At 39.1% G+C, this 27,161-nt stretch overlaps 1 protein-coding gene across 1 annotated transcript in view; it reads right to left on the bottom strand.

The window, feature by feature from the left end:
• Positions 1-419: 419 nt before the first annotated feature.
• The window catches only part of LOC114279905 (DUF21 domain-containing protein At5g52790), a 30,475-nt gene continuing 3,733 nt past the window's right edge, over positions 420-27,161 (bottom strand). The window contains exons 10-13 of the mRNA XM_082882579.1: positions 2,257-2,378; positions 1,754-1,800; positions 1,334-1,437; positions 420-751 (exon numbers count right to left, since the gene is read on the bottom strand). Coding sequence (XP_082738705.1) covers positions 732-751; positions 1,334-1,437; positions 1,754-1,800; positions 2,257-2,378 — 293 coding nt within the window. The 3' untranslated portion in view covers positions 420-731. The remainder of the gene's footprint in view (positions 752-1,333; positions 1,438-1,753; positions 1,801-2,256; positions 2,379-27,161) is intronic.

Here is a 27,161-nt window from a genome sequence, read left to right on the forward strand (position 1 = left end):
AAAATGCTGGACTTGATCATTCTTAGAAAATAGTATCTATAAATATTTTCTTGTTCCTAATTTGTTTCCTTTCTCCTACAATATTTCAAATTTCTATTTTTGTTTATGTGATTAAACAGATTCTAGAAAATCTTTCTTTTCATTTATTTATTTATATGTTCTATTTTTTTTTTTTTTTTTTGTTGAGTACACAAACAAAAAATTTAGTTTTAATTTTTAACACAATGAAGATTGTGTGACAGTTTCCATATATGTAAGCATTTAGAGAGCTTCTAAATACACTCGGTTAATTTCTCTGATCTAATTCTGGGTCATTTTACTATAGTATGGACATGTAGAAATATATATATACACCCCACATTGTACTGCTAACTATGGTGGGGTGTCTACAAATTCAATGCAAAAAGCAGTCAACGATGTTTCCAGATATCCACTAAATTCAAGCAATCCCATGATTTTCATGTTGGGACAAATCAAAATCACAAATAGTAGAAGTTTATGTTATAAGAGTATTTCACAATTAAAAAGTTGTCATAATCCAACACTAATTATATGGTGTTTTATCAACAATATAATATCTAATACGAGAATTTTATTTTATTTTATTTTTTTTGGAGCTTTGAATTCCAATATCATACAATACAAGTGACGCTTGCATGCCAAAAATCTCCAATGGCCATCATGTCAGGCAAAAGTGGGAACTCTACGAATCACCAGGTTTTCTTAGCTTCTCATATGTTTTCCTTGAGACCTGCACAAAATATGAATAATTTTTCTTTATAAAACGATAGTCATAAGAAAGCATTGTTTAAACTTTGCAATCAGCCAAGAATTTCAAGTATGACAGAGAAGAAGAAAATAAAATTATAGGGACTGAAAAACTTGACCATGTGTAATGGGGCATGTTAACAATAGCTTATATTCCAAGTTAAAAACTTTCATGTGATAAAATTGTGGCACTTGGCTTCAAATTGAAAAAAAGGTGTAGTTTCACCCACATTTAGTAAATGATGATGATTTCAGCACATGTTATCAAAAAAATGCAAATCACTCTTAAAATATTTATAATATTTTTTTTTCCTGTGTACGTAAACAAATGTGCACGAAATTGAATGAGAAGTATATTACTCGAGAGCAATGAAGCAGTAATTGTATTGAAAATTTAGACATACTTGATGTGAGGATGGAGAGGTGCAAATGGATGGGGAATTTGGTGTAGATTTAGCAGGGTAAGCAGAGAGAGTTGGTCGTATAAATGGAGACTGAGGAAAGGGTGAAATTGGGGACCATAGTATCGGAGTGTGATGATAAGAAGAAATCGGTGTCAGATTACCTGAAGATAGTGGAGTTACCATCGACGTACGCCATGCTCTATGAGAAGGTGCTCCTGGAGATCTTGATTGTGACTTCCTTGAAGGAAGCATGTTTATTTTAATTCTGACACAAAACATAGTAATTTGGTGTATATCATTAGACAATAAGTTAGTAACTAATGGAACTAGATTACACTTGAAACTTTTTCTTTGGTTGTGTTTTCTTGTTTTGTTTTTTGCAAAACACACAAAACTTATTTTTTTGAAAATAGGTCCTTTTTGGAAATTGTTTTTGCACAAATATAAAAATGATGAAAATGATAGGTTTTTTTTAACATTTCATATATTTTTTTTGGTTTTCCATAAACACAAAAATTGAAAATGGGAGAAACAAAAACATAACCAAATGATCAATTAACAGACGCAGAATCGTAACTCACTTATTGTGAACATCAACATATTCATCAGTTTCATCCAGTATTTCTTCCTTCAGAACAAAGCACAAATATTAGTTTATCAACAGAAAAAACACATTAAGTCTATGTACCCAGAAAAAGAACTCACAAAAAACAGTGCCATGTCTAGATATGGTGAGGTTTAAATTAAAAAAGAATTTTAACCACAAACTGTTACTTTTTTTTTTTTTTTTTTTTTTTGCGAATAAAATTTTAGGTATGTTATCAGAATACCTAGAAGTCTTGCAGAAAGAAAAGCATATATGAAAGGACTGATCTAATATTTACATATATGAACTTTCTTATCACCTATATGGAAGAAAAGCATTCATATTGAAGCTAGTTTTATCAACTGACAGAATTAAGTTCTATATGTTACATCTAAAGCAGCAATATTAATTAACTATAATGGAACACAAAATAACATTTGCATGAAGTACATCATAGTATTTATTAATACTAGTTAATTAGTTAGCTATATTACTAACCTGTAAGAGTTCCTCTAAAACATCTTCCATAGTAATGATACCAATGACTTCTTCATCTTGATCTGGAACTGATTCCAAAACTTCCTTTGTTTTGTTTGCATCTGTAAGCTTTTCTAAATGATCTGTATATTCAACTTGTAAATAATACAAAGATTACAACCAATATTTATAGGAATCCTAACCCTAATCTAGAATAGGAAATGCAAACCTAATTCCATATTTACATAGCATTCCATAATTACATAGAAACCTAATTCCATATTTACATAATAGTTGTAAGTTACACAATATATTCTCACACCCCCGCTCAAAATAAATGTGTTTTAGCAGAAAACACTAAGAATTTTCTAAGAAGAAACTAAAACCGAGTGGTAGTGTGAGTCTTGGTGAAGAAGTCCGTAAGTTGCAAAGTCAAGGAGACGAAATGAAGCAAGAAAAAGCCAGACTGTAGATGTTGTCAGACAAAGTAACAATCAATCTCAATGTGTTTCGTCCATTCATGGAAGACGGTATTGTGGGCAATCTGAATAGCACTGCGGTTGTCACAATAGAGAGAGGTCGGAGAAGATTGAGAGACACCCAAATCAGAGAGAAGGCAACGAAGCCAAACAACCTCAGCAGTAGCATGAGCCATAGCACGGTACTCAGCTTCGGCAGTAGAGCGAGCAACAACAGTTTGTTTCTTGCTTTTCCAAGAAATCAAGGAATCGCCAAGAAACAAACAAAAACCAGAGGTGGACTTGTAATCATTAACATCACCAGCCCAATCAGCATCAGCATAAGCATAGGCCACCAAGTCTAAAGAGAAAGTAGAGGACAATAGTAAACCTTGAAAGATGATACCCCGGAGATAGCAAAGAATGCGAACCAAAGCAACCCAATGGGTAGAGCGAGGAGCAGAAATGAACTGACTAATCACATGAACAACATAAGCAAGATCAGAGCGAGTGACAATCAAATAAACTAAACAGCCCACAAGCTTGTGATAGATCGCGGGATCATGTAGAGGGACACCATTAGTAGAGTTGAGCTTCACATTAAGCTCAATAGGTGTATCAGAAATCTTAGTATCAGTAAGACTGGCATGGTGAATAACCTCATTAGCATACTTGGCCTGAGACAAAAAGTAGCCCTTTGGAGAAGAGGGAACCTCAATACAAGGAAAATACCACAATAGACCCAGATCCTTCATTTCGAAGGTGCGGAAGAGATGTTGCTTGACCTTAGAGATAGTAGAAGAGTCAGAGCCAGTGATGATCATATCATCCACATAGAGTAGGAGAGCAATAAAACCAACCAAGGTATGTCTCAGAAATAAAGTAGAGTCGGAAGCAGAAGGATGAAACCCAAGCTCGGTAATAGCAGTCTGAAAGCAATCATACCAAGCACGAGGAGACTGCTTCAAACCATACAGAGCACGTTGAAGGCGACAAACCTATCCAGAGGAATGGAGAAGGCCAGGGGGAGGACGCATGTAAACCTCCTTAGTGAGATGGCCATTAAGAAAAACATTCTTAGCATCCATCTGATAAAGAGGCCAAGAATGAACAATAGCGACAGAAATCAAAGTACGGACAGTAGACATCTTGGCAATAGGAGCAAAGGTCTCCTCATAATCAATACCATACTCTTGTGGGAAACCTTTGGCAACCAGATGAGCTTTGTAGTGCTCAAGAGAACTGTCAGAATGAATCTTGACTTTGTAGACCCATTTGCAACTAACCAGTTTCTTACCAGCAGGCAAAGGAACTAACTCCCAAGTACTAGTTTTCTGTAAAGTAGACAACTCATCCTTCATAGCTTGAACCCAATGAGGATCCTGACAGGCCTCCTTGTAAGACTAAGGTCCTAAAAAAGAGTGAATAATTGACAAAAAGGTATGATAGGAAACAGAAAAACATGTATTAGACCAACCCAACCTGTTTGGAGGATGACGTGCTCGAGTAAGATATCGGTGTGCAGTAGGATCAGAGTTGTTAGAAGTAGGAGAATCAGCAACAGGGGTAGAGACAACCGGTGAAGGAAGAGCCTTGTAACGAGAATAAACTAACAACGGAAGAGGAGGAGAAACTGAAGGAGAAGCAGCCAGAGGTGAAGCAGGAGGAGAAGATGGAACAAGCTTAGAGGGAACTATGGAGATGTACTCATCAGACGGGACCTCAGAAGGAAATGGATCAATATGAACCAAATCCTCTTTGGAAACTGGGGCGGTGAGAGGAGGAAGTTGAAAGTAAGGCAGACATTCGAGAAAGGCAACATGGTGGGAGACATAATGATGGGAAACAAGGTCATAACAACGATAACCTTTCTGAGTGAGACTATAACCCAAAAAGACACATAAGACAGACCGGGCACTAAGTTTAGTCCTATCTTTACAAGATAAAAGGACAAAGCAAGCAGACCCAAACACACGAAGGAGAGAGTAATTGGGAAGTTGAGAAAACAAAGCCTCATAAGAAGACCGACCAGAAAGAAGGGGGGTAGGCATATGGTTGAGAAGAAAAGCAGCAGTAAGAACTGCCTCACCCCAAAACAAAGCCGAAACAGAGGTAGAGAGAAGGAGAGATCTACCTATCTCAAGGAGATGATGGTGTTTACGCTTCGCTCGACCATTTTGGGCAGGTGTATCAGTATAAGAAGTTTGGTGAATAGTACCCAATTTGGCCAAATATTTATAGAATTCAGTTTTAAAGTATTTCCTGCCTAAGTCAGACCGCAACAATTTTGATAGTAGACCCAAACTGTGTAGTTACCATATATTGAAAAGTACGGTATATCTGGTAAAAGTCAGACTTATGTGTCATAAGATAAACCCAAGTGTACCGAGTGCAGTCATCAACAAATAACACATAATAGGCAGAACCCCCTTCGGTGAGAACATGAGAGGGGCCCCAAACATCAATATGAACTAAAGAAAATAGTGTATCAGATATAGAAGTACTTTTATGAAAAGGTAAGGCTGTCATTTTGGCAAGTTTACAACCCCGACATTCAGTAAGTTCACTAGGAGAAACTTTACCCAATATACCAGACTGAGCTAAAGACCGTAAGTGATCAGTAGACAAATGCCCTAATCTAGAATGCCACAAGTAGAAAGGAATAGACAGAGAATCTAACTGAAAAGGAAAAATGGCAGTCAGAGAGGTTGCTATAGGCAGATTCAAGCTCTCCAGCACATAGAGGTCTCCAACTCTACGACCAGTCCTAATCTGCAGCTTAGACATCCGATCCTACTCAGAACAGATAGAAGAAGAAAAGATAACATTAAAATTAGAGGCATCAAGATGACTGATAGATAATAAACTAACAGATAACTGAGGAACATAAAGGACAGATGGAATAGAGACAACAGACATATCAGACCCATTAGCATCATTGACAGTAATAGGAAAGAGGGGAGGAGTACAATTTTGAAGTAAGGAGAGATGGTGAGTCATATGATGAGAGGCACTAGAGTAAAAAATCCAAACAGACGAAGAGATACCTGAAGAAGACCCAAGCAAACCTGAATGAAGAGAGAAAACAATGGAGGCAGACGGGGATGACTGGAATGTAGATAGTATATATTGAAGCTGACTAATCTGAGCACTCAAGGAAGCCAAATTAGGATATGGAGTCGAAGCAGATGTAATAAAACTGGTGGGAGGTCGAAAAGTGCTTGGAGGAGGAGCTCGAAATTAGGTCTAAGACTATTGAGTAGATGAGGCAGGCAAACGTCCCTTTTTGGGACAATGATACTTCCAATGGCCTCTCTGATGACAGATGGCACTGTAGCTCGACTTTTTGTGCTCCCTTTCAGAAGACGAATAAGCCCTACAGTATCGGACTCCCACGATTCTAAATCTAATCTCACAAGTGCAATGTGAAATAGATAATCACCAAAGAGTCCCAATCTGGTAAATCTTTTGGAAAATCGATTTTGAATAAAAAATGTCAAAAATGGACTGCTTTGCAGATTCAGAGTCATCACCTAAATATTTTTTGGGAAAATTTAAGAAACCCATGACTCGTGCCAAAGGCCACGTGTCCGTCATCACCAATATTGTCTCGACTCAGGAACTTAGGTAGGAGAGGGGAAGGTCATGAATTGAGCACCCCCACTCGATCGATCAAAGATCGGCCTCAACTAATCATGATATGAATCTTATTTGCATTATATGCTCTTGTTCTGATTATTAGGCTAGCATTACTATGTGATGCACACACACATAAGTATAAACTAATTTGCAAGAATTGAAACACTTGATTCATGTTTGTTTTGAAAAATTGTATCGAATATGTACCACTTGAAAAAGTGTTCGCATATAAACATTACTCAAATTATTCTAATTTAAGCAACTAGCCTTCATCCATAGGCATTCAAACAGTTTATCAAATAAGTGTTTAGCCTTATGGTAAGCATGCTAGACGTGGCAACAATCACACATGCAATTATGTTAAAGCTAATAAAGCTTACCTAGTACTCCAAGCCAAAAAGATAATAAAGTTAGAAAGATACATGATCCTATCTAGGCAACATGACTAATGCAACACATGCGATATGCAAATAGTAGGCTCGGCTACCAATATGGCATATGAATCAATTAAATAACATGCGGTCTGAGCACGTATTCAAAGAAGTATTTAAACTAACAATGCAATTAGAACGATAAACTGAGCCTCGGTGCATGAAATACAAATGGAGGCAAACATGAAGAATGCTAAACAAAATATGATGCTTTAATCTAACCAACATAAGTAGGTAAATAAAAGGGAGAAAGACGTGGGGTTGGAAGACATACACATTATTACAACATTATGCCCTCACATAGGAGGATTCGAATGAACTAACTAGCTAACTAATTAAAGCTAAACTAATTAACTAACTATTACAAAATGAAATGAATAAATAGCTAAACTACTTAACTAATTATTACAAACCAAATTAATTAACTAATCTAACTAATTAAAATAATCACAACACGTAATGAATTAGCTATTCTAACTAATTAATTTACAAAGCCACTACTTCAAGCATAACACTAATATTGTTACAACACAGATACCAAGGATCAATGGAAGACTCATACATGAATGTGGTTTTCATCTGAAAAGTAAATGTTTCTGCTGCTGAATGTCTCTGTTACACAGTGTAACATGCCTAAGGGTACCCGAGTGCATTAAATAGTTCGGACCCTCGGTCTCTTTGACCTAGTCTCACTAGTGCAATATGAAACATAGAGGAGAGTCCAGATTTGGCAACTTTTAGAAAATCCATTTTATTACAAGACCTTTTGTCAGAAATGGACTGTATCATCAGATCTCAGAGTCGCCACCTAATATTTTTGAAAAATTAGGAAACCCATGACTCGTGCCAAGGCCACTGTTTGTTATAACCAAAGTTGTCTCGGTTCGGCACCTTAGGTATGAGAGGGGAAGGTCATTAATTGAGCACCCCCACTCACCCGATCAAAAGATCGGCTTTTACTAAACCGTGAAATGAATTTTATTTATTTTATATGTTCATATTTTGATTATTTAATAAATCCTAAAAATTACTATGTGAAGCATACAAATATAAACTATGTCATTTATTTTGGAATAATTTGATTTCATGTAGTTTTGAAAGAGTTTTGGAGATGTACAACCCAAACAAATTGAGTTTACAAACATGAAAATCAACACTATTCCAAATTAAGCGACACAACCTCCATCCACTGGCATTCATATAGTTATATCAAGTAAGCAAGTAGCCACATGGTAGGATGCTTAAACATAATAAGAAAAACACACACAAACGGGATGCTAAAGCATAAAAACTTACATATTTATCGACGTCTCTCGAACAATTGCAAAACAAAGTTAGTAAAACATGCATGATCTTATATACAAAATCCTAATACAATTCACTCATGAAATGCAACTAAAGATTCAACTTCTAAGATATAAAATATGAATCATCTCAAAACATGAGGTAGCGCACATAATCACATAGGAATTGATTAAATCCACAAATGCAAACTTAGCCGAATCAAGATGCATGAAACATAGATGCAAAGCATGGATCAACATAAAATAAAATAAAATAAACACGATGCATATTTATAAATAAAGAAAGCAAGTAAAAGAACGGGATAGAAAGAAGTAGGGCGGGAAATTATTGCAAACCAAATTAGAGGGGGTGAGGAGAATATTACAAAAAAATAAAAATCTCACAATGCACTCAAAATAAAATAAACAAAAGAAAAAAAAAGTTTCATGTGCCTTGGAAACCACCGGAAGTTGGTTAACGTCAGAAGACCATGCCGTCTTGTCCAAAAGAAGCTAACCGGCCGGCCAACTAGGCCTAGCAAAACCTTCCAAAGAAAGATTGAACTTTTTGATTTCCAAACTTCCTCATGATCACCCTCAAGTTTAAGAAGTGTGTTCTCAATTCTCAATTTGAAACTAGAATGGAACTCTGGGTATGTATGGTGGAAAAGTGGCTAACTCTCTTATTTTTTCTCACTTTCAACAACATTCACTCTTTCCTTTGATCAATCACTATTGAAATTTAGCTATTTCAGAATTTTTAGAGGAGTTTTGGGTATATGAAAAATGGAATTTCAGTTTGTATGGAAGGTATGGGGTGTACATGGAAGATATGAGTATTTTTGGCTTAAAAACTCATTTTTTTCTCTCTTTTTTCACAAGTTTCTCACTCTTTTCTCTTCAATTTCGTGGTCCTCTCTCTCTCTCTTACAATATGATCATATATATATATATAGGAAATGAGGGAGAGTGAAGGTCAAAAAGAAGGTAGGAGGCAAGAATATGATAGGAAGGCAAATTTTCAAGGTGGTTGCATGGGATACTCCTTTATGGATGCAAACTAAATCTCTTTTTGACAATGGGGGATGATTAGGTATTTATTTGGTGATATATGGATTGGCCAATAGGGTAGGGGAGTGTCCCACACACAAGAAAAAAAATGCAAAAATAAACCTTCTTTGCCTGCTGGTTTGAAATGGTCAAATATTATTTGAGGGGAAATATAACATAAGGCAAAGCTTTGGTAGAGTGGTTAAGGTGTTGGGTATTGAGTGGTAGGTTGGGGGTTCAAACCCCTTTCCAAGAATTCCTTAAATTCCTTTTTTTGGGTAAAGACAAGTCAGCGCCACGTCATCAGCAAGGACTAATCCAGTCACGCCACGTCAGCAAGACCGTCAGCGTCCCAGTCAGCATTGACGGATTATTCTGCATATGGATCAAATATTCCCTGACTTAATAGAATATTCTTTCACATAACAAAATATTCCTTGAGTTTACAATTTGGCCTAGATATTTCAAATAATTCTGTTGTAACCCAGATTTCGAGACAATTTTTCAGTGAGGCCCTCAGAAGTGCAGCGAAGGTTGATTCTTGCTAAACGAACCATTCTAGATGCAACCGTGAGGTCAGAATATGCCGTTGGAAAGGTAATTTGTGGCTGTTTAGGGTTAGAAACATGGCTCAAATTCTAAGTTTTCTTATTAAGGATTTTGTGAGAAACATCTTCTTGTTTTGTCATCATAGGGTAATCAAAAGAAAGTGCCTAAGTCTTAGGGCCGGTCAAAATGGGATGTCTATAGTTGCCTCTCTTTGACAAAGCTCAAATTCATTTCTTGACATGAGTGAATGTTAAAGCTTGAAGACGACCCTTTTGACAAGGCCATAAGACTTGGGCAAACAAACAAGATGCAAATGCAATTGGTTAGACCTGAAGGTTGCCTACGTATCCCTTTGCAAGGAATCAAACCAACGTAGTCCAGGGGCAGAATGCAAACGACATGCTCAAAATGCAGTTTGAAAGTTGGACTTACACGTTTCGCGAAGCCAATTGTTTGAAAATTCATGATTATGTAATGCAATGCAATGCAATGTTACGGAGTGATGATAAAGATATGAAGATGACAACATGAAAGCCAAGCTTCGGGCAAATGATATGGAACATAACAGGGGGTGCATCGCATTAAATGTGCCACAAGATCACGTACAAATGTGCCATAACACAAATAATAGGTGAACTCGAAATCCAAACGTGTCTTATGTGAGAAGAGAAAATAATGAACTCGAAATCCAAATGCGTTTCATGGTGGAGGAGGTATAGTGATGTAACCAATAGATGTTCCTAGCCGTTTTTCATACGGAGAAGAGGAAGGTAAACATCAAATCCTAACACATTTCATGTGAAAGGAACAAAGGTGGTGAAGCTAACAGTGTATCTAACCGTATCTCATACGGAGAGGGGGAAAGGTTTTAATCCTATAAACATCAAATCCTAACACATTTCACATAAAAGGAACAAAGGTGGAATAACCAACAGATGTACCTAATCGTATCTCATACGGAAAGGGGGAATGTTTTAACCAGGTAAAGATCAAATCCCAACATGTTTCACATGAAAGGAACAAATGTGGTGTAACCAACAAACGTACCTAACCGTATCTCATACAGAAAGGGGGAAGGTTTTAACTAGGTAAACTTCAAATCCTAACACATTTCACGTGAAAGAAGCAAAGGTAGTGTAACCAATAGACGTACCTAACCGTATCTCATATAGAAAGGGGGAAGATTTTAACCAGGTAAACATAAAATCCTAACATGTTTCATGTGAAAGGAACAAAAGTGGTGTAACTAACAGACGTACCTAACCGTATCTCATACGGAAAGGGGAAAGGTTTTAACCAGGTAAACTTTAAATTCTAATGCGTTTCACGTGAAAAGAGCAAAGGTGGTGTAACCAACAGACGTACCTAACCGTATCTCATACGGAAAGGGGGAAGGTTTTAACCAGGTAAACATCAAATCTTAACATGTTTTACGTGAAAGATGCAAAGGTGGTGTAACCAATAGGCATACCTGACCGTATCTCATACGGAGAGGGGGAATATTACATATACACACGAACGATATACAAAATACGTATTACATGCGTTTACATATATACACAGGCAAAGTATATACGTATACGGATACACAAATATACACATATGGAGAAAATACATACATAGTTACATGTACATAGACATATACCTACATAATATAATACACACATACACATATATATACATATCTCTTTCTCCTCCCCTGTTTTTGTCTCTCTCTCTCTCTCCTGTCATTTTCTTCGAGTATCGTGTCTGGCGCGCAATTTCAACAATCATGGTGCCCGACCGACAGGTTGCCTCAATTCTTCAACGCCTTATCCTAATGTTTCTCCTCTTTGTCTTTTTCTTCTTCTTTTTCTTCGCTCTCTTCTTAAATTGAGGCCTGCGAGAGGGAGGTAGAGCAAAAGCCAGCAAACTTTCTCTACCACCACTTTGCAACCTCTTTCTTTTGTATTACTCTCTTTTGCCATGGCCTCTTCACACGGTTCTCTCTCTTTTTCCAGACCTGAACGAGTCCACGATAAAGATGACCGATTCCGACTCCTCTGAACCTCAACCATGGGCTCCTCCTCCTTTCCCTATTTTCAGCTTTCCAACGATGTCAGTTGAGCAAATAATGGTGGCACAGTCTGACATCAAAGCAAACTTGTATGCACTGAGGTCATGTGTGGTGACCGTGACTGCGTTTTCCAACTTGTCTTGTCGACTGCAGAACAGGACATTTGATGTACATCAGTTAACTACACAACTCTCCCTGCTTCAACGTATGTACATGGACTCTCGAGTAGAAATTAGTGCACTGAAAAAGAAAAACATAGAACTGAAACAACAGGCCACCTCTGCGGCCCGATTCAGAGTTCCTTCGCATAACCAATTTGATGGCCGGCGAGGAATAATCTCCTTCGGAAGCTCTGCCAAGGCCGAGGCAAAGTCTTTAAGAGCTTCGAAGGAGTAAAGATGAAGCGAGGTAGCTAATGGTAAAGTCAGGCAACGAAGTTGTGTGCAAATGAAGCTGGTTGTAGTCTTTGTCGTCGAGTTACTGGCGGAAAACTGAGAAATGCTACTCTCTCTTATTATTATTATTATTATTATTATTATTATTATTATTATTATTTATTATTATTATTATTATTATTATTATTATTTATTATTATTATTATTATTATTATTATTATTATTATTATTATTATTATTTTTACTTTTTTGTTTTTTGGAGTGGGCACCTATAGCTTCAACTCCTTTTTGTACAACTTTGATCAAGGTTGATCCCCGGCATTAATAAAACGAGTTTGTTCTGCAAATCTAGATGGCATGAATGGCATAACACTGAACATAAAAATCATTTTGTTTTGAATTTTGAACTTGAAAATGGTTGCATTTTAATGAATTTTGAACTAAATATTGAGCCTATCACTAACCAAAACACAAAAAAAAAATCACAACTTAATGAAATGAAAATGAAGCAAAAACCATCCCAAAACACTCTCCTTTGCGCTTGTTGGAGCAAAATGAACGCAAAACAGAGCAACAACGGTTGACCGCCTAACGGAAAACCATCGCCGGCGGGAACTACTATGCATTTTTCGGCGATTGCTTGATTAAGGTGATGAGAACTTGATAGTGTGGGTAAAGGACAGGAAACCTGACTCAACTGTGCCCCTAGTTTATCACTTTGCCCTTTTTTGGTTTTCCTTTTTGCTAAAGTGATTTTGATCAACATGAGAGGTAAATTAGCACACTTGTTCCATTTTCTATCTTGAAATCATATGAGCCAAATTATGAGTACTAAAAATTTTCTCTTTTTGGTCCAAAGAGTGGTCTGAGTTTTGGAAAAATGGAATAATTTTTGAGAAAATCAGTCAACTTTATTAAAAGTCTTCAAAATCTATTTTCGTAATTGACCACTACTCGATCAACATGAAATCAACCCTTGAGATGTACAACTGAATTCATCTTGCGATTGAACTTGTCATGAAGGAAAAATAGGACAACTGAATCAAATGGGGATGAGCCAATCAAATATGGATAGCCGAGTCAAATAAAGATTCACCAATCAAACATGGACGAGATGAGTGAGTTAAAAAAATGATGAAGGCCGAACTTCAAGATGAAGCTGCCTACATATCCCAAAGATATGAATCAGGCCATACGTAGTTCCGGTTCAGGTTCACTCGGGTATTGATACTCTTCTTTTGTGCTCTAACTTTTGCCAAAGCCGCCCTTTCGGGTTTTCAACGTTGCGTGCTTTTCATTTTTTTTTTTTGTCATTTTTTTTATTTTCTATATTTTTTTTGTTTTTCTGCTCTAACTTTTGTCTTGGTCGCCTTTTCGGGTGTTCGGCCCAGCGAGCCTCTCAAGGGTAGTACTTCTTCAGCTTGTCTATGTTGATTGGTTGTGAGAATTCCAAACCATCCAAATCCATGAGAATAACTGCTCCTGACCAGATTGATTTAATGATGTAGGAACCCATCCAATTGGGTCTAAACTTGCCCCTAGGGTCGTGAATAGGAGCTTGGTTGTCTTTCAACACTAAGTCCCCTTCCCTCAAATTCCTGGATCTAACTTTTCGTTGAATGCTCTGGCAATCCTGCGTTGATACCCCTAAATATGATATAACGCCTTCAATCTTCACTCATCAAATAGCATTAGTTCCTCAAATTGGTTCTATTGCCAATCGGCTTCTGTTATCTGACATTCAGCCATAATCCTCAATGAAGGCACTTCTAACTCAATCAACAAAACTGCCTCCATTCCATATGCCAAAGAGTAAGGGGTTGCCCCTGTAGACGTTCGGATTGATGTCTTGTATCCTCAAAGTGCAAAAGGCAACTTATCTAGCCAATCTCTATAAGTTTCTCCCATCTTACATAGAATGGTCTTGATGTTCTTATTTGCAGCTTCAACAGCTCCATTGGTTTGTGGCCTGTAAGTTGATGACTTTGCAAAGCCACGTTATACTTCTCAAGTAGAACTGCCACTTCTCATTTGAAATGTGACCCATTGTCTGAAATTAATTCGTTTGGCACCCCGTATTTGTAGATAATGTTGTTCTTGATAAATTTGGCCACGTGTGATGCTGTCAACACTGAATACGATTGTGCTTCAACCCACTTGGTAAAATAGTCAATGGAAACCAAGATGAACTGATGTCCATTTGAACCTTTCGGTGTGATGGCCCCGATGATATCTATGCCTCAGATTAATTCGTTTGGCACCCCGTATTTGTAGATAATGTTGTTCTTGATAAATTTGGCCACGTGTGATGCTGTCAACACTGAATACGATTGTGCTTCAACCCACTTGGTAAAATAGTCAATGGAAACCAAGATGAACTGATGCCCATTTGAACCTTTCGGTGTGATGGCCCTGATGATATCTATGCCTCAGACTGAGAAGGGCTAAGGCGAAGTCATGTTGTAGAGTTTTGATGGTGGGATGTTCATGTGATTGGCGTGGATTTGACATTTGTGGCATCGCCTAACAAAGTTGATACAATCACTCTCCATGGTTAACCAGTAGTATCCTTGTCTAAGGATTTTTCTGGCTAGCATTATACCTTTTTATGGGCTCCGCACTCTCCTCCGTGGATGACTTCCATGATACGCTTTGCCTCTTCTTCCTCTGCACATAGCTTGTGCATTCGCAGATACCCTCTCTTGTATAACTTATCTCCACAAATAGCGAACTGAGTGGCCAGACGCCGTATCTCTCTTTCGTCTTTAGTGTTTGCTCCTTGTGGGTATGTACCACTTTCCAGAAATTTCCAAATATCAAAGTACCAAGGGTTTTCATCTTGAACTTCTTCCGTTGCGGCTATCATTGCATACATGGGGGTGTACCTTCGTTCTATAAGGATTGGGCACATCTTGACCTCGACCGGTATATCTACCATTGATGCCGAGGTTGCCAATGTGTCAGCAAATTGGTTGTTCTCTCTTACTAGGTGTGTAAAAGTCAATTTTTCGAACCTCGAGATCAACATGTCCAAGGTCTGATGGTAGACTTTCATTTTTTCCTTTTTAACTTTTCAATCTCCATTGGGTTGAGATACGACCAAGTTCGAATCTCCGATCATATCCAACCTTATTGCCCCTAGTTCCAGGGCTGCTTCCAATCTGGTAATGCATGTCTCATACTCTTCTTGGTTGTTAGATACCCTGAATCAGAGTTTGAAAGCTAAGGGGATATGGGAATCATCCAGTGTTAGACCCAGGACTTCCTCTGTGCTGCTTTTCGAGCTGACTTGTCTGTCTTGTCCGATGTCGATACTAGGATCTACCCACTCCTCATCACTGTCGGAGAGCTGGTGATCGAAGATCTCAAACCCAGGGTATCTCTTCCTCTTCACTTGATCAATCTAGGGCTCAAGGAAACCACCGAAAGGCAAGTCTTCTCCTTGGTGAACAAAGCGGCCGTTCAAGGTCCCACGAATTGGCTTATGAACCAACTCAAACTACCACCCGGTTCTCTTGGCCTTGATCCTCTCCCTGATCTCTTCAGTTTTCCTTTTCTAGTCATCAGTTGTGGGTGCATACCATAGTCCGAATGCATGTGGGTTATGAGGTACTTCACTGGTTATAGTAATACCTTTCCTGCCACTTTGCCCCAATCCCATCCCTGGAATATGACCTAGTTTACTCATGAAATAGATTGAATGGGCACTGACGTATAGACCTTCATCTTCTGCCATGAGCGTTTGAACTAGCTGGGCCTCTGCCAATGTAAAACCTGATAGGAACACATCCTTTTCCCTATGCTGTATTTCTAGTAGTGGTGTTGTGACTTCTGGGGGAGGATTAATAGATGAATTTCCAAAGACAATGGCAATTCCTTTACCATATGGGTACTTTACCAATTGATGTAGTGTGGATGATACAACTTTCATCTGATGAAGCCAGGGCCTTCCCAATAGCAAGTTGAATCTTGCAGGAACATCCATGACATGAAATTCAACTTCGTGCTCAGATAGACCCACTATTATTTGTACTTTGATTGTCCCCATCACTTCCCGACTAGTATTATCATAGGCCCATATCGATTGAGTAGTGGGTGTGAAATTTGCCGGCTTTAGCTCGATTGCATAAGCAGTGCATGTAGGGAAAACATTGATGGCTGATTCGGTGTCAATCAGAACAATCGGGATCCATTTCTTTCTACATTCTAGTGATACATACAAAGGCTTATTATGTTCTGATCCTTCTATTGGTAGCTCTTTGTCAGCAAAAGTTATTGCTGGGATGGTTTCTCTTGGGGTAATTAATGACACTAATTGCTCGGGAGTGGTGTCAATTAACAGCTTAGCCTTGCTTAACATTGACAAGATTGCCTGTCGATGTTCTTGGGAAGCCATGAGAAGACCCCAAATAGAAATGTTTGCCTAGATCTTTTTCGGTTGTTTTAGAACCAGGTCTTCTTCTACCTCTTTATTTTTTTCTTTCTCTTTCCCTTTCTCTACCTCTTTATCTTTACCAGATGGCTCTCCTTAGTCTAAATGTGGAGGCTTGAAGTAGCGCCCACTTCTGGTCAAATGATCAATTTCATCTGCATACCAAGTCTCATCTGGCACATTGTTTACCCATTCACCATCAGTGTGGGCGAGCTGTAGGTCATTATCATCCCACTATTCACCTTCGTTGATCGAAAGGCAATTACCTAACGCTGCTTGAATCATTCCCATAGTATGCTCTGAATGGCTTTCTGGTTCTTTTTCTTTTCCTTTGGAACTCTTTCCTTTACCACATTCAACAGGTTTTCTGAAATCAAGTCTCAGTTCATTCCCCTTTCTTTTAGTTTCCTCATCAGAAGCTTCGTCACCGCTTGACCAACCGTGACTGTAATTCTTCGATTCCTACCATCCCATCTGCACATTCCCAAGGTCTAATTCTTCAAAGAAATTGAGATTAGTCAAGTCTTCCTCTAGGTCGCCCAAATCATCCAACCCCTTTTTATGTATAACCTCTCTGACAACATTGATAGAAAATGAATCAAGCAGATCAACCTCAAGCTTTGGTTGACCAATGGGAACAATATGCTGGCTAGGATCATACTTTTTCTTTGATAGTTTGCCAGCCTCAAGCATAGGTACTACCACCATAGGGATTTTGGGTTTTGGTTGGGTTGGAGGTGTATCCATTATGCACAACTCAGTGCCTTTAGGAATATGTAACTCAGGTTTTGGTAAATGGGTAGGTTTGATATAGATATTGGGGTTAAAGGTGGATGGAAGTGTATGGATGAGGTTAAGATGAAGAGGTGGTGGAACTCTGTCATGGGGTGACAATAGGTTAGTAGTGACGTTGGGTTTTGGTGGTTGTAGAGGAGCTATGACTTTATTGTCTGTAAGATCTTGGATCTCATGACGGAGACGAAAGCAACGGTCTGTGTCATGTCCTAGTTGCTAGTGGAAAGCACAGTGTTTGGTAGGGTCATGTTTGGTTGGAAGAGGTTCGGGAAGAGGTCGGGGGTCCAAAGGCTTCAAATACCCTTTTCCTGTCAAGATTTTCATTGCTTTTGAGAGTGACATATGGAGAGGGGTGAATGTTCTGATTGGGGCTCGGGTTGTGTTCGGTGTTTGCGGGCCAGCATGAGCAAAGGGGTCAGCTGCTTTAGTGGTGGTGGCAACCAAGTTGATTTCAGAGAGCTTCACAACTGTGCTACCATTGGTGGCAGCATTGGAACTGCATCCGAAGGTCTTTCGTATTGACTCTTTGTCATTAATGATGATTCCCCGTTTGATGGCATATTCTATCTGGACCCCTATTTCATGTAATTCTTTAAAAGTAAATAGAGGAAGAACTATCATTTTTTGAAGTATCTTACCATGCAAATTCCTGACCACCATGCGAATTTGATCTCTTTCTGGTGGCTTGTTGGTTATCATCGCTACCTTACCCTTCATCTGGTGATAAAGGCCACGAAACTTTCATTGGCCTCTTGACGAGTGGCCTCTAATTCCCGAGTAGTCGCTTCAATCTAGGTGTTATAAGCATACTGGGTGATAAAGGCCTCGGCTAACTCTTCCCAACTTTGTTTTACCAAGTCCTCTAACTTGGCATACTAGATGGCGGCCACTCCTGACAAAGTTCGTCCGAGCAAAGATTTGCCGATGAGTTAAACTCATAGGCTTTAAGACATTAGAGAACATGTGAATGTGCACCATTGGGTCATCGAAGCCAGCAAACCTATCAATGTGTGGCATTTTGAATCATTCTGGCAACTTCACAGTTGTCTTAGTGTACCCGTCTTTGATGTTTGGGATTAAATTGACTTCTTGTGACCTTTTGAAAAGTTTTTCCAACTTGGACAGCTTCAACATAGTTGGGTCAGACTCAGGTGCCTCGGAGGGAAAGATCCCTCCTGCTGGTTGTGGAAGGGGAAATGATCCTCCTGAAGTTTGTACAGGAACCCTCAGATCTTCTGGTGAGTTAAGTTTTGGAAACTTGTTAGTTGGTGGATGTAGAGGTGGAGATGGAATTGGATGAGTCACCGAAGGTGGTTGAGTAGTGGATGCCCCAAATGGGCGTTACAGCTCAGCAAGAGTATTACCTTGAGCGGCAAGAGTAGTGCCTTGGGCAGCAACCGTAGTGACAATGGTATCCATACTCTGTTGAAGGGCCAATAGTATGTCTACTATATTTTATGGGATCTGAGCCATCACTGATTATGGTGAGTTAAATGGTGATGATCTAGCAAGTGAAGAAGGGGTATTTTGGACAGTTGATGAAGCTTCTGCTTTTATTTATGTAACTGATGACAAAGAAACTAACACTGGCTTACCCTGAACCAAATCTGCACTTTTGCAAAGTCTACCAATACGAGTCCACAGAACTTGGGGGATATTAGACCTTTCGGAAGCTATAGTGCTTGACTACCTTGCTCAAACAAAACAGGACCCCCAATTAGAATTTCATTAGCATCCTAGCTCAACTAATTACTGCTAACTCATGTTGAAAAACTGAACTTAACCCCACAAACTGAAATGACTGAACCACTCATCTAAATCTGAGAATCCCCATACATTGCACATAATACGTAGCAGGAAAGAGAACAAACACCCCTATGGGGGCTAGGGTTACCCCGTCTTAACTTTGAAATGATCAAGGGTTTCACTATTCAAACAAGCGGCATCATACATCCTAGAAATGAGAGAGAATCATGTCCTAATATTGGAAGGTACTATAGCTCATTATATGCACAAGGTTAGCTCTACTCCAGGGGTTGAAGTCAAGGTGACGTTACCAAAGAGTCCTTTGGGTCATAACCAATGAAGATCTTAGGAAATCGGAAGAGTCAATATAGCCTCTTTTCAAAGTCTGAGAAACTTTAGATCTCAAAAGATTATAACACAAGGCCTCCAAAGTGACGTAGAGATAGGTGTAGTGTCACAAAAAGTGTGTCTGTGCTCCCACCAGTATCAGGGCAACGCATGAACTTTAAGTGCACCAGTACATGCAATGCAATAAACATATAATTGAAAATAAAAGTCATATCATGGAGTTCGAGTCAAGGTTTCATAAATCCCTAGCAGAGTCACCAGAAACTATAACATGCTCGGGGAGTACCCATGCATGTTAAACAGTTCGGACCCTCGGTCTCTTTGATCTATTCTCACTAGTGCAATGGGAAACATAGATGAGAGTCTAGATTTGGAAACTTTTAGAAAATCCATTTTATTGCAAAACATTTTTTCAGAAATGGACTGCGTCATCAGATCTTAGACTCGCCACCTAATATTTTTGAGAAATTAGGAAACTCATGACTCGTGCCAAGGCCACTGTTCGCCATAACCAAAGTTGTCTCAGTTCGGAACCTTAGGTATGAGAGGGGAAGGTCATTAATTGAGCACCTCCACTCACCCGATCAAAAGATCAGCCTTTACTAAACCATAATATGAATTTTATTTATTTTATATGTTCATATTTCGATTATTTAATAAATTCTAAAAATTATTATGTGAAGCATACAAGTATAGACTATGTCATTTATTTTGGAATAATTTGATTTCATGTAATTTTGAAAGAGTTTTGGAGATATACAACCCAAATAAATTGAGTTTACAAACATGAAAATCAATACTATTCCAAATTAAGTGACACAACGTCCATCCACTGGCATTCATACAGTTATATCAAGTAAGCAAGTAGCCACATGATAGGATGCTTAAACATAATAAGAAAAACACACATAAACGAGATGCTAAAACATAAAAACTTACATATTTATCGACGTCTCTCAAACAACTACAAAACAAAGTTAGTAAAACATGCATGATCTTATATACAAAATCCTAATGCAATTCACTCATGAGATACAACTAAAGATTCGGCTATCCCCTTAAAGAAGTCCTCAGAGCACTCAGGCAACGGACTCGTACTTTCCTCCAAGGCCAGCCTCCCTTTTGCTACAACTGTCACCCCCACAGGCTTAGGTTGAAGTGCGGATGTGTCCATCGTGCACAAATCTGTGCTTTTAGGAATGAGCACCTTTGGTCTTGGTAGGTGGGAAGGGGTAATATATATGCTGGGGTCGTGGGAGATGGCTAGTGTATGGATTAGGTTTAGATTTTGAGGCGGGGGAACTTGATTGTGGGCCATGAGAGGGTTTCTAGTTACATTTGGTTTCTGGGGTGGTGCGATCGCCTTGTTGTCAATGAGGTCTTGAATCTCATGACGTAGTCAGAAGCATTGGTCGGTGTCGTGACCATGCTGCTGGTGAAACGCGCAGTACTTTGCTGGGTTGTGTTTAGGTGAGAGGGGATCAGGTAGTGGGCGAGGCTCTAATGGTTTACGGTGCCCTTTTTTGACCAACACCTTCATGGCTTGAGATAGGGTCATGTAGAGTTGGGTAAAGGTCCTCAGGGATCGGGCAGAGTTAGTTGAAGTTTCTGGAGCTGTATTGGCAAAGGGATTGGCAGTCTTAGTTGTGGTGGTGACAACGCTCACATTCGAAGGTTGCGCAGCTATGCTACCATTGGTGGTAGCATTGGAACTACGCACAAATTGCCTTTCTGTCTGCTCTTTTTCATCTGTAATCAACCATTGTTTCATGGCGTCTTCAATCTGAACCCCCATCTCATGGAGCTCGGTGAACGTGAACAGAGGTAGGACAATCATTTTCTAAAGCAACTTCCCTTGCAGATTGTTGGCTACCATCCTTATTTGGTCTTTCTCGAAAGGCCTTGTGGTCATCATTGAAGCCTTAACCCTCCACCTTGTCACAAATTTTGAGAAGCCCTCCTTCCACTCTTGGTACGTTGCCTCACGATCACGAGTTGTGACCTCAATTTGTGTGTTGCATGAGTACTAAGTAATAAAGGCCTCAACCATTTCCTCCCAGTTCTGCTTTACAAAATCCTCCAACTTCGCATACCATATGGTTGCTATTCCTGACATGGTTCGGCCAAAGAGAGAGAGAGCTTCTACAATCTGGTTAGGCTCATCGATCGTAGGATGTTTGAAAACAACCGAAGATGAACCGTGGGATATTCGGAGCCATCGAATCGATTAATGTGTGGTATTTTGAACCGATCTGGCAATGTCACTGTAGAGTCAGTATACCCGTCTTCTTTGTCGGGGATAGAATTAACACCTTGTGCTCTTTTGAATAGCTTCTCCAGCTTGTTGACCTTAAGCACAGTTGGGTCAACCTCAAGCTCAAACGGAGCCTTGGTTTAATACATAGGTGCTTTGGAGGCTTGTGATGGGATCGACTCTACCGGATTGCCCTGATTCTCGGCATAGGCAGTGGCTCCAGGTGCTGGGATACCTGTAGGAGGTGCATAAGATGCAAAAGCCGTTGCTGGCTGTGGTTGTTATTGTTACAGCCTATTTATTACCTCAGCCTGACGAGCTATGACCTCGGCCTGTCGAGCAGCGTCTTGCTGCAGGGTTTTAACTGTTTGCTGAAGATGATGGATCTATTCCTCCATACTGATTGGGGGATACTGTGTCATCAGAATAGACGAGCAATCTCATCCTGGACTAGAAGTAGATGTTTGTCCCTAAGCCTAACTGGATGTAGGTGATTTGAGGGGTGACTGCTGTAAAAATTGGACCAGTGAACTCTGTCTGACTCTCCTCCATCTCGTAACCGATGGGAGTGAAGTAAACACGGTTGTCCCCTAACAAGATCTCCAGCTTTGCAAAGCCTTCTGACTCGAGTCCAGAGTACTTGGGGGATATCCGAACTTTCCGAATCTATGGTGTTATACTACCTAGCAAAACGAAATAAAGCAAAAAGAAAGCAGTAATCAGAAACTGCACAACACCTCAGCTAATGATGTTACCAACACAGATGTAATCAAAGTTGTAGGACTGCACTCAACACTGAATTCTCCCCCCAAAATAGGTACCAAACTTGTAATTGATACGCACATTCTTGTACAGTTTCACAGTAAAGCACATACCAGTTAAGTGAGAGCCAAGACACCCCTATGAGGGGGTAGGCTAACCCTGTCCTAGTTTCGTCAGGAACTAGGGTTCACTATTCAAACAAAGCGGTTTCACACAATCCTGTATTTGGGTGATCATTCTATCCTAGTTTGGAACAGTCTCTGTGATTTTTTTATATGCAACTAGGCCAAATGGTCAAAAGGGTACCTCAGCAAGGCTACCTGATATACCTCTCACACCTAACACAGAGAGGTGAAAGGAGGATCAAATGGTACAGCGATAGTCCAAATCCAAGGGTTGTGTTCCCATCATGGAAGAACCCGTGACCGGTCAACCTTTTGGCAAGCTTTTTAGGCAAGCATCCGACAAACCATCCAGGAATAGCAAATGGTAATCACAGTGACTTAAATGCACCAATGCAAAGAAACATATAAGTGTAGATAAAATGTCATATCATGAATTTCAAGCCAAGTTCTCTAATTTCCCCAGCGGAGTCGCCAGAAAAGTGTAACTTGACTTTTCGTGCCCCCTTTCGGAAGACGAATAAGCCCTACAATATCGAACTCCCACGATTTTGAATCTAATCTCACAAGTGCAACGTGAAATAGATAAACACCAAAGAGTCCCAATCTGGCAAATCTTTTGGAAAATCGATTTTGAATAAAAAATGCCAAAGTGGACTGCTTTGCAAGATACAGAGTCGCCGCCTAAATATTTTTTGGAAAAATTTAGGAAACCCATGACTCGTGCCAAAGGCCACGTGTCCGTCATTACCAAGATTGTCTCGGCTTGGGAACTTTGGTACGAGAGGGGAAGGTCATGAATTGAGCACCCCCGCTTGCCTGATAAAAAATTGGCCTCTACTAATCGTGATATGAATCTTATTTACATTATATGCTCTTGTTCCGATTATTAGGCTAGCATTATTATGTGATGCGCACACACACAAGTATAGACTAATTTGTAAGAATTGGAACGCTAGATTCATGTTTGTTTTGAAAAATTGTTTCAAATATGTACCACTTAAAAAAGTGATCACATGTAAACATTACTCAAATTATCCCAATTCAAGCAACTAGCCTTTATCCACAGGCATTTAAACAGTTTATCAGATAAGTGTTTAGCCTCATGGTAGGCATGCTAGATATGGAAACAATCACACTCATGCAATTATGCTAAAGCTAATAAAGCTTACCTAGTACTCCAAGCCATAAAAATGATAAAGTTAGAAAGATGCATGATCCTATCTACGCAATATGACTAATGCAACATATGTGATATGCAAATACTAGGCTCGGCTACTAATAGCATGCGGTCTAAGCATGTATTCAAAGAAGTATTTAAACTAACAATGCAGTAAGAATGATGAACCGAGCCTCGGTGCATGCAATACAAATGGATGCAAACATGAAGAATGCTAAACGAAATATGATGCTTTAATCTAACCAACATAAGCAGGTAAATAAAAAGGAGAAAAACGTGGGGTTAGAAGGCATACACATTATTACAACATTGCGCCCTCACACAGGAGGATCCGAATGAACTAACTAGCTAACTAATTAACGCTAAACTAATTAATTAACTATTACAAAATGAAATGAATAAATAGCTAAACTACTTAACTAATTATTATAAACCAAATTAATTAACTAATCTAACTAATTAAAAGAATTCCAACACGTAACGAATTAACTATTCTAACTAATTAATTTACAAAGCCACTACTTCAGGCATAACACTAATATTGTTACAACAGGAATCCGGGGGATCGATGGAAGACTCATACATGAATGCGGTTTTCACCCGAAAAGTCAATGTTTCTGCTACTGAATGTCACTGTTGCACAGTAGATCACTTGCACTGATTTCCACCTCCAGACCAACTCTGCTCTGCTGGGGGAGTACACTACTTGAATTTGCACTGGTGGCCGACAGAGGGCCTGCTATCCACTGATGATGGCCTACCGGCCACCAATAGGGACCTGTCGGCCACTGATGCCTGAACTTCCCTGGTGCAATAGAGAGCAAATAGTGTAGAGTGTATTTTCAAGGGTTTGTTTGCACAATTTACCCCTCCTTATCATGAATAAATCAAAGGAGTTGTAAGCTTGGTTCCCAAACCATCAATCTATGCAACTGTATTGCAAGATGGCCTATGAACCAAAGTGTGCAAGTTTAATAAATGTAAGAAAACAAGACTCTTAAAACCCCCCCCCCCCCCATCATGAAAGATCAAGGGAAGTAGTTAACAATGAATCTTGAACCATTTTCATTACTAATGAGTATGAAACGACTCAAGACTCAAGGGTTCAATTAACGTCCGATTGAATCCAAACAAGTTATTATCTTGCAGCTTTTTTTAGTTTCAATTTTATTACTTCATTTAGTTTACCAACCATTCTTTAATCAATTGAGTCCAAATGGTGAATTTAAGTCCTCTAATGGAAAGAGGGCTCAAACCAAGAGTTTCTTTAGTCATGAAAGAGACATCATATCATTGGTAATGAACCCCAAAGGGATTAAACCATTAAGCATGACATCTCAATCTCATGCTTAAACAAACAAGTAGTTTAAAACCACTTTCAAAGAGAAACAAAAGCCAAGAAAGGAGGGAGGTTGCAGAGGTGGTTAAGAGTGATCACAAGTATGGAAAGATATAAATAAATGTAATCAACTCAAATACGATGGTGTCTAAGGCCTAAAACACCAAACTCATGAGGACAATTACATTACAAGCATGCAAAACAAAGCTCAAATGCAACAAACACTTAAAGACAGTCCTAAAATAGTCTAAAAATAGTCCTAAAACATGCTGGAATTAAGACAAAAATAGTTATATTAATAAGCTAAAACATGGAGCATGCTAGACTAGTAAGCAAAACACAAGGAGGGGAGGCTAACCCCTCCAATTTTGGACTTCAGAAAAAACATTTTAGCCATTGAAATAACTTTCAAAATCAGTGTTTAAAAACTCAAAAAAAGATAGTGTGAAGGTAGGAAATACAAGGGAAAAGGCCTTGAGAGAAAGGTGTAAAGAAGGGTGAACCACCCCTCAACCTTTATTGGCCTTAAAACCTAAGTTTTAGCCCAAAAATATAGAGGTTTTACAGCCCAAAAACAGTTTGAAAACAGTAAGGAAAAGAGTAGATACAACAAGTAAAGAGGCAAAGCCTTATACATTTGAAGAGAAGAGCACTTTCTAAGCAATAAAACAAGGCAAACACACCCTCAAAAGCTCAAGCAAGGCTCTAAGGTACCTCAGCTCAAAGATGGAGAGGTTTAGTTAAGAGTGTATAGGCAAAGGTCAAGAAATTTGCGAGAGAGAGAGAGAGAGAGGAAAAATTTTGCTTCAAAATTTTTCTAACCTCCAAATATGAGAGAGGGGTCTCCTATATATATAAAATATGAATTTCCCTCATAAACATCCAGCCATACACGTGGGAGCAAATGCATGCATCTGTGCAAACAGCTGGCATAGCTGTCACAAAATATCTACAAAACACACTGGTGGCCGGCAAGCAATTACTGGTGGTTGGCAGGCCAGATCAGTGGTTGGCAACCAAAAGTGATGGCCGACAACCACCAGAGGTTGCAGGCTTGAAGATCACTGGATTTGGGTGCAAAACAAAGGCAATAGGGGTGTAGAGTTTGAAAGGCACAAAGCTATAGCATTCTGATGAGGACTTCGAGCACTTGACAAGCATATGCACTCATCATTGGATATGCAAGCGATGACGTCTAAGTTGTAAGGGCCGTCAAAAATAGGGTATCTACAGGCATACTCACCAAAAGCCAGAGACATCGTAATAACCAGAAAGCTGAGGTCTAAGTGTAACAAAGAAAAATAGCCAAACTAGAGATCAAAGGCTAATAACTAGAAAACTGCGAGGTTCAAAATGTAATAAACCCAAAATTGACCACAATAACTAAGCCAGGGGTCAGAGTATACAAAACAGGAAACTGAGGGGCTTCTAGTGTAATAAACCTAAAAGGGTTTTAAGTGTAAATACCCAAGAAATAGAATCATAGAACCAGCCAAGAAGTAGACCTCACAATGAGGCTTAGACGAGAGAAACCAGTGAGTGAGAAAGAATCGAACCAGAGTAAGAGATCAATAGCGATCAGACCAAGACCAGAATATCGTGACTTCAGATCACCAGTCAGAGGACCTTCGCTACTTCAGACCAAAGAACATATGAACCAAAGATGTCGCGAGTATGAACCAGATGGGTCGTGAACTAAGATGAGTTGTACAAGCCAGAAAAATCAGAGGATCGAAGCAGTTGACCCAATGATGAATAAGACAAGAGAGAGAGAGCAGAGGATCGATCAAACGAAGCAGATAACCCAAACGAAGACAAGAACAAAGAACTCGATTGAATCAGAGATCAAAACCAAAGAGAGATTCTTGTTGGCTACTAGGGTTTCAGACCAAGCTCGGATATCATGTAAGCTTTTTTGAATGACCTGTATATTCAACTTGTAAATAATACAAAGATTACAACCAGTATTTATTGGAATCCTAACCCTAATCTAGAATAGGAAATACAAACCTAATTCCATATTTACATAGCATTCCATAATTACATAGCAACCTAATTCCATATTTACATAATAGTCGTAAGTTACA

This window comes from Camellia sinensis, chromosome 1 (assembly GCF_055761805.1).
Source record: "Camellia sinensis isolate YWXY chromosome 1, ASM5576180v1, whole genome shotgun sequence".
NCBI lineage: Eukaryota > Viridiplantae > Streptophyta > Magnoliopsida > Ericales > Theaceae > Camellia > Camellia sinensis.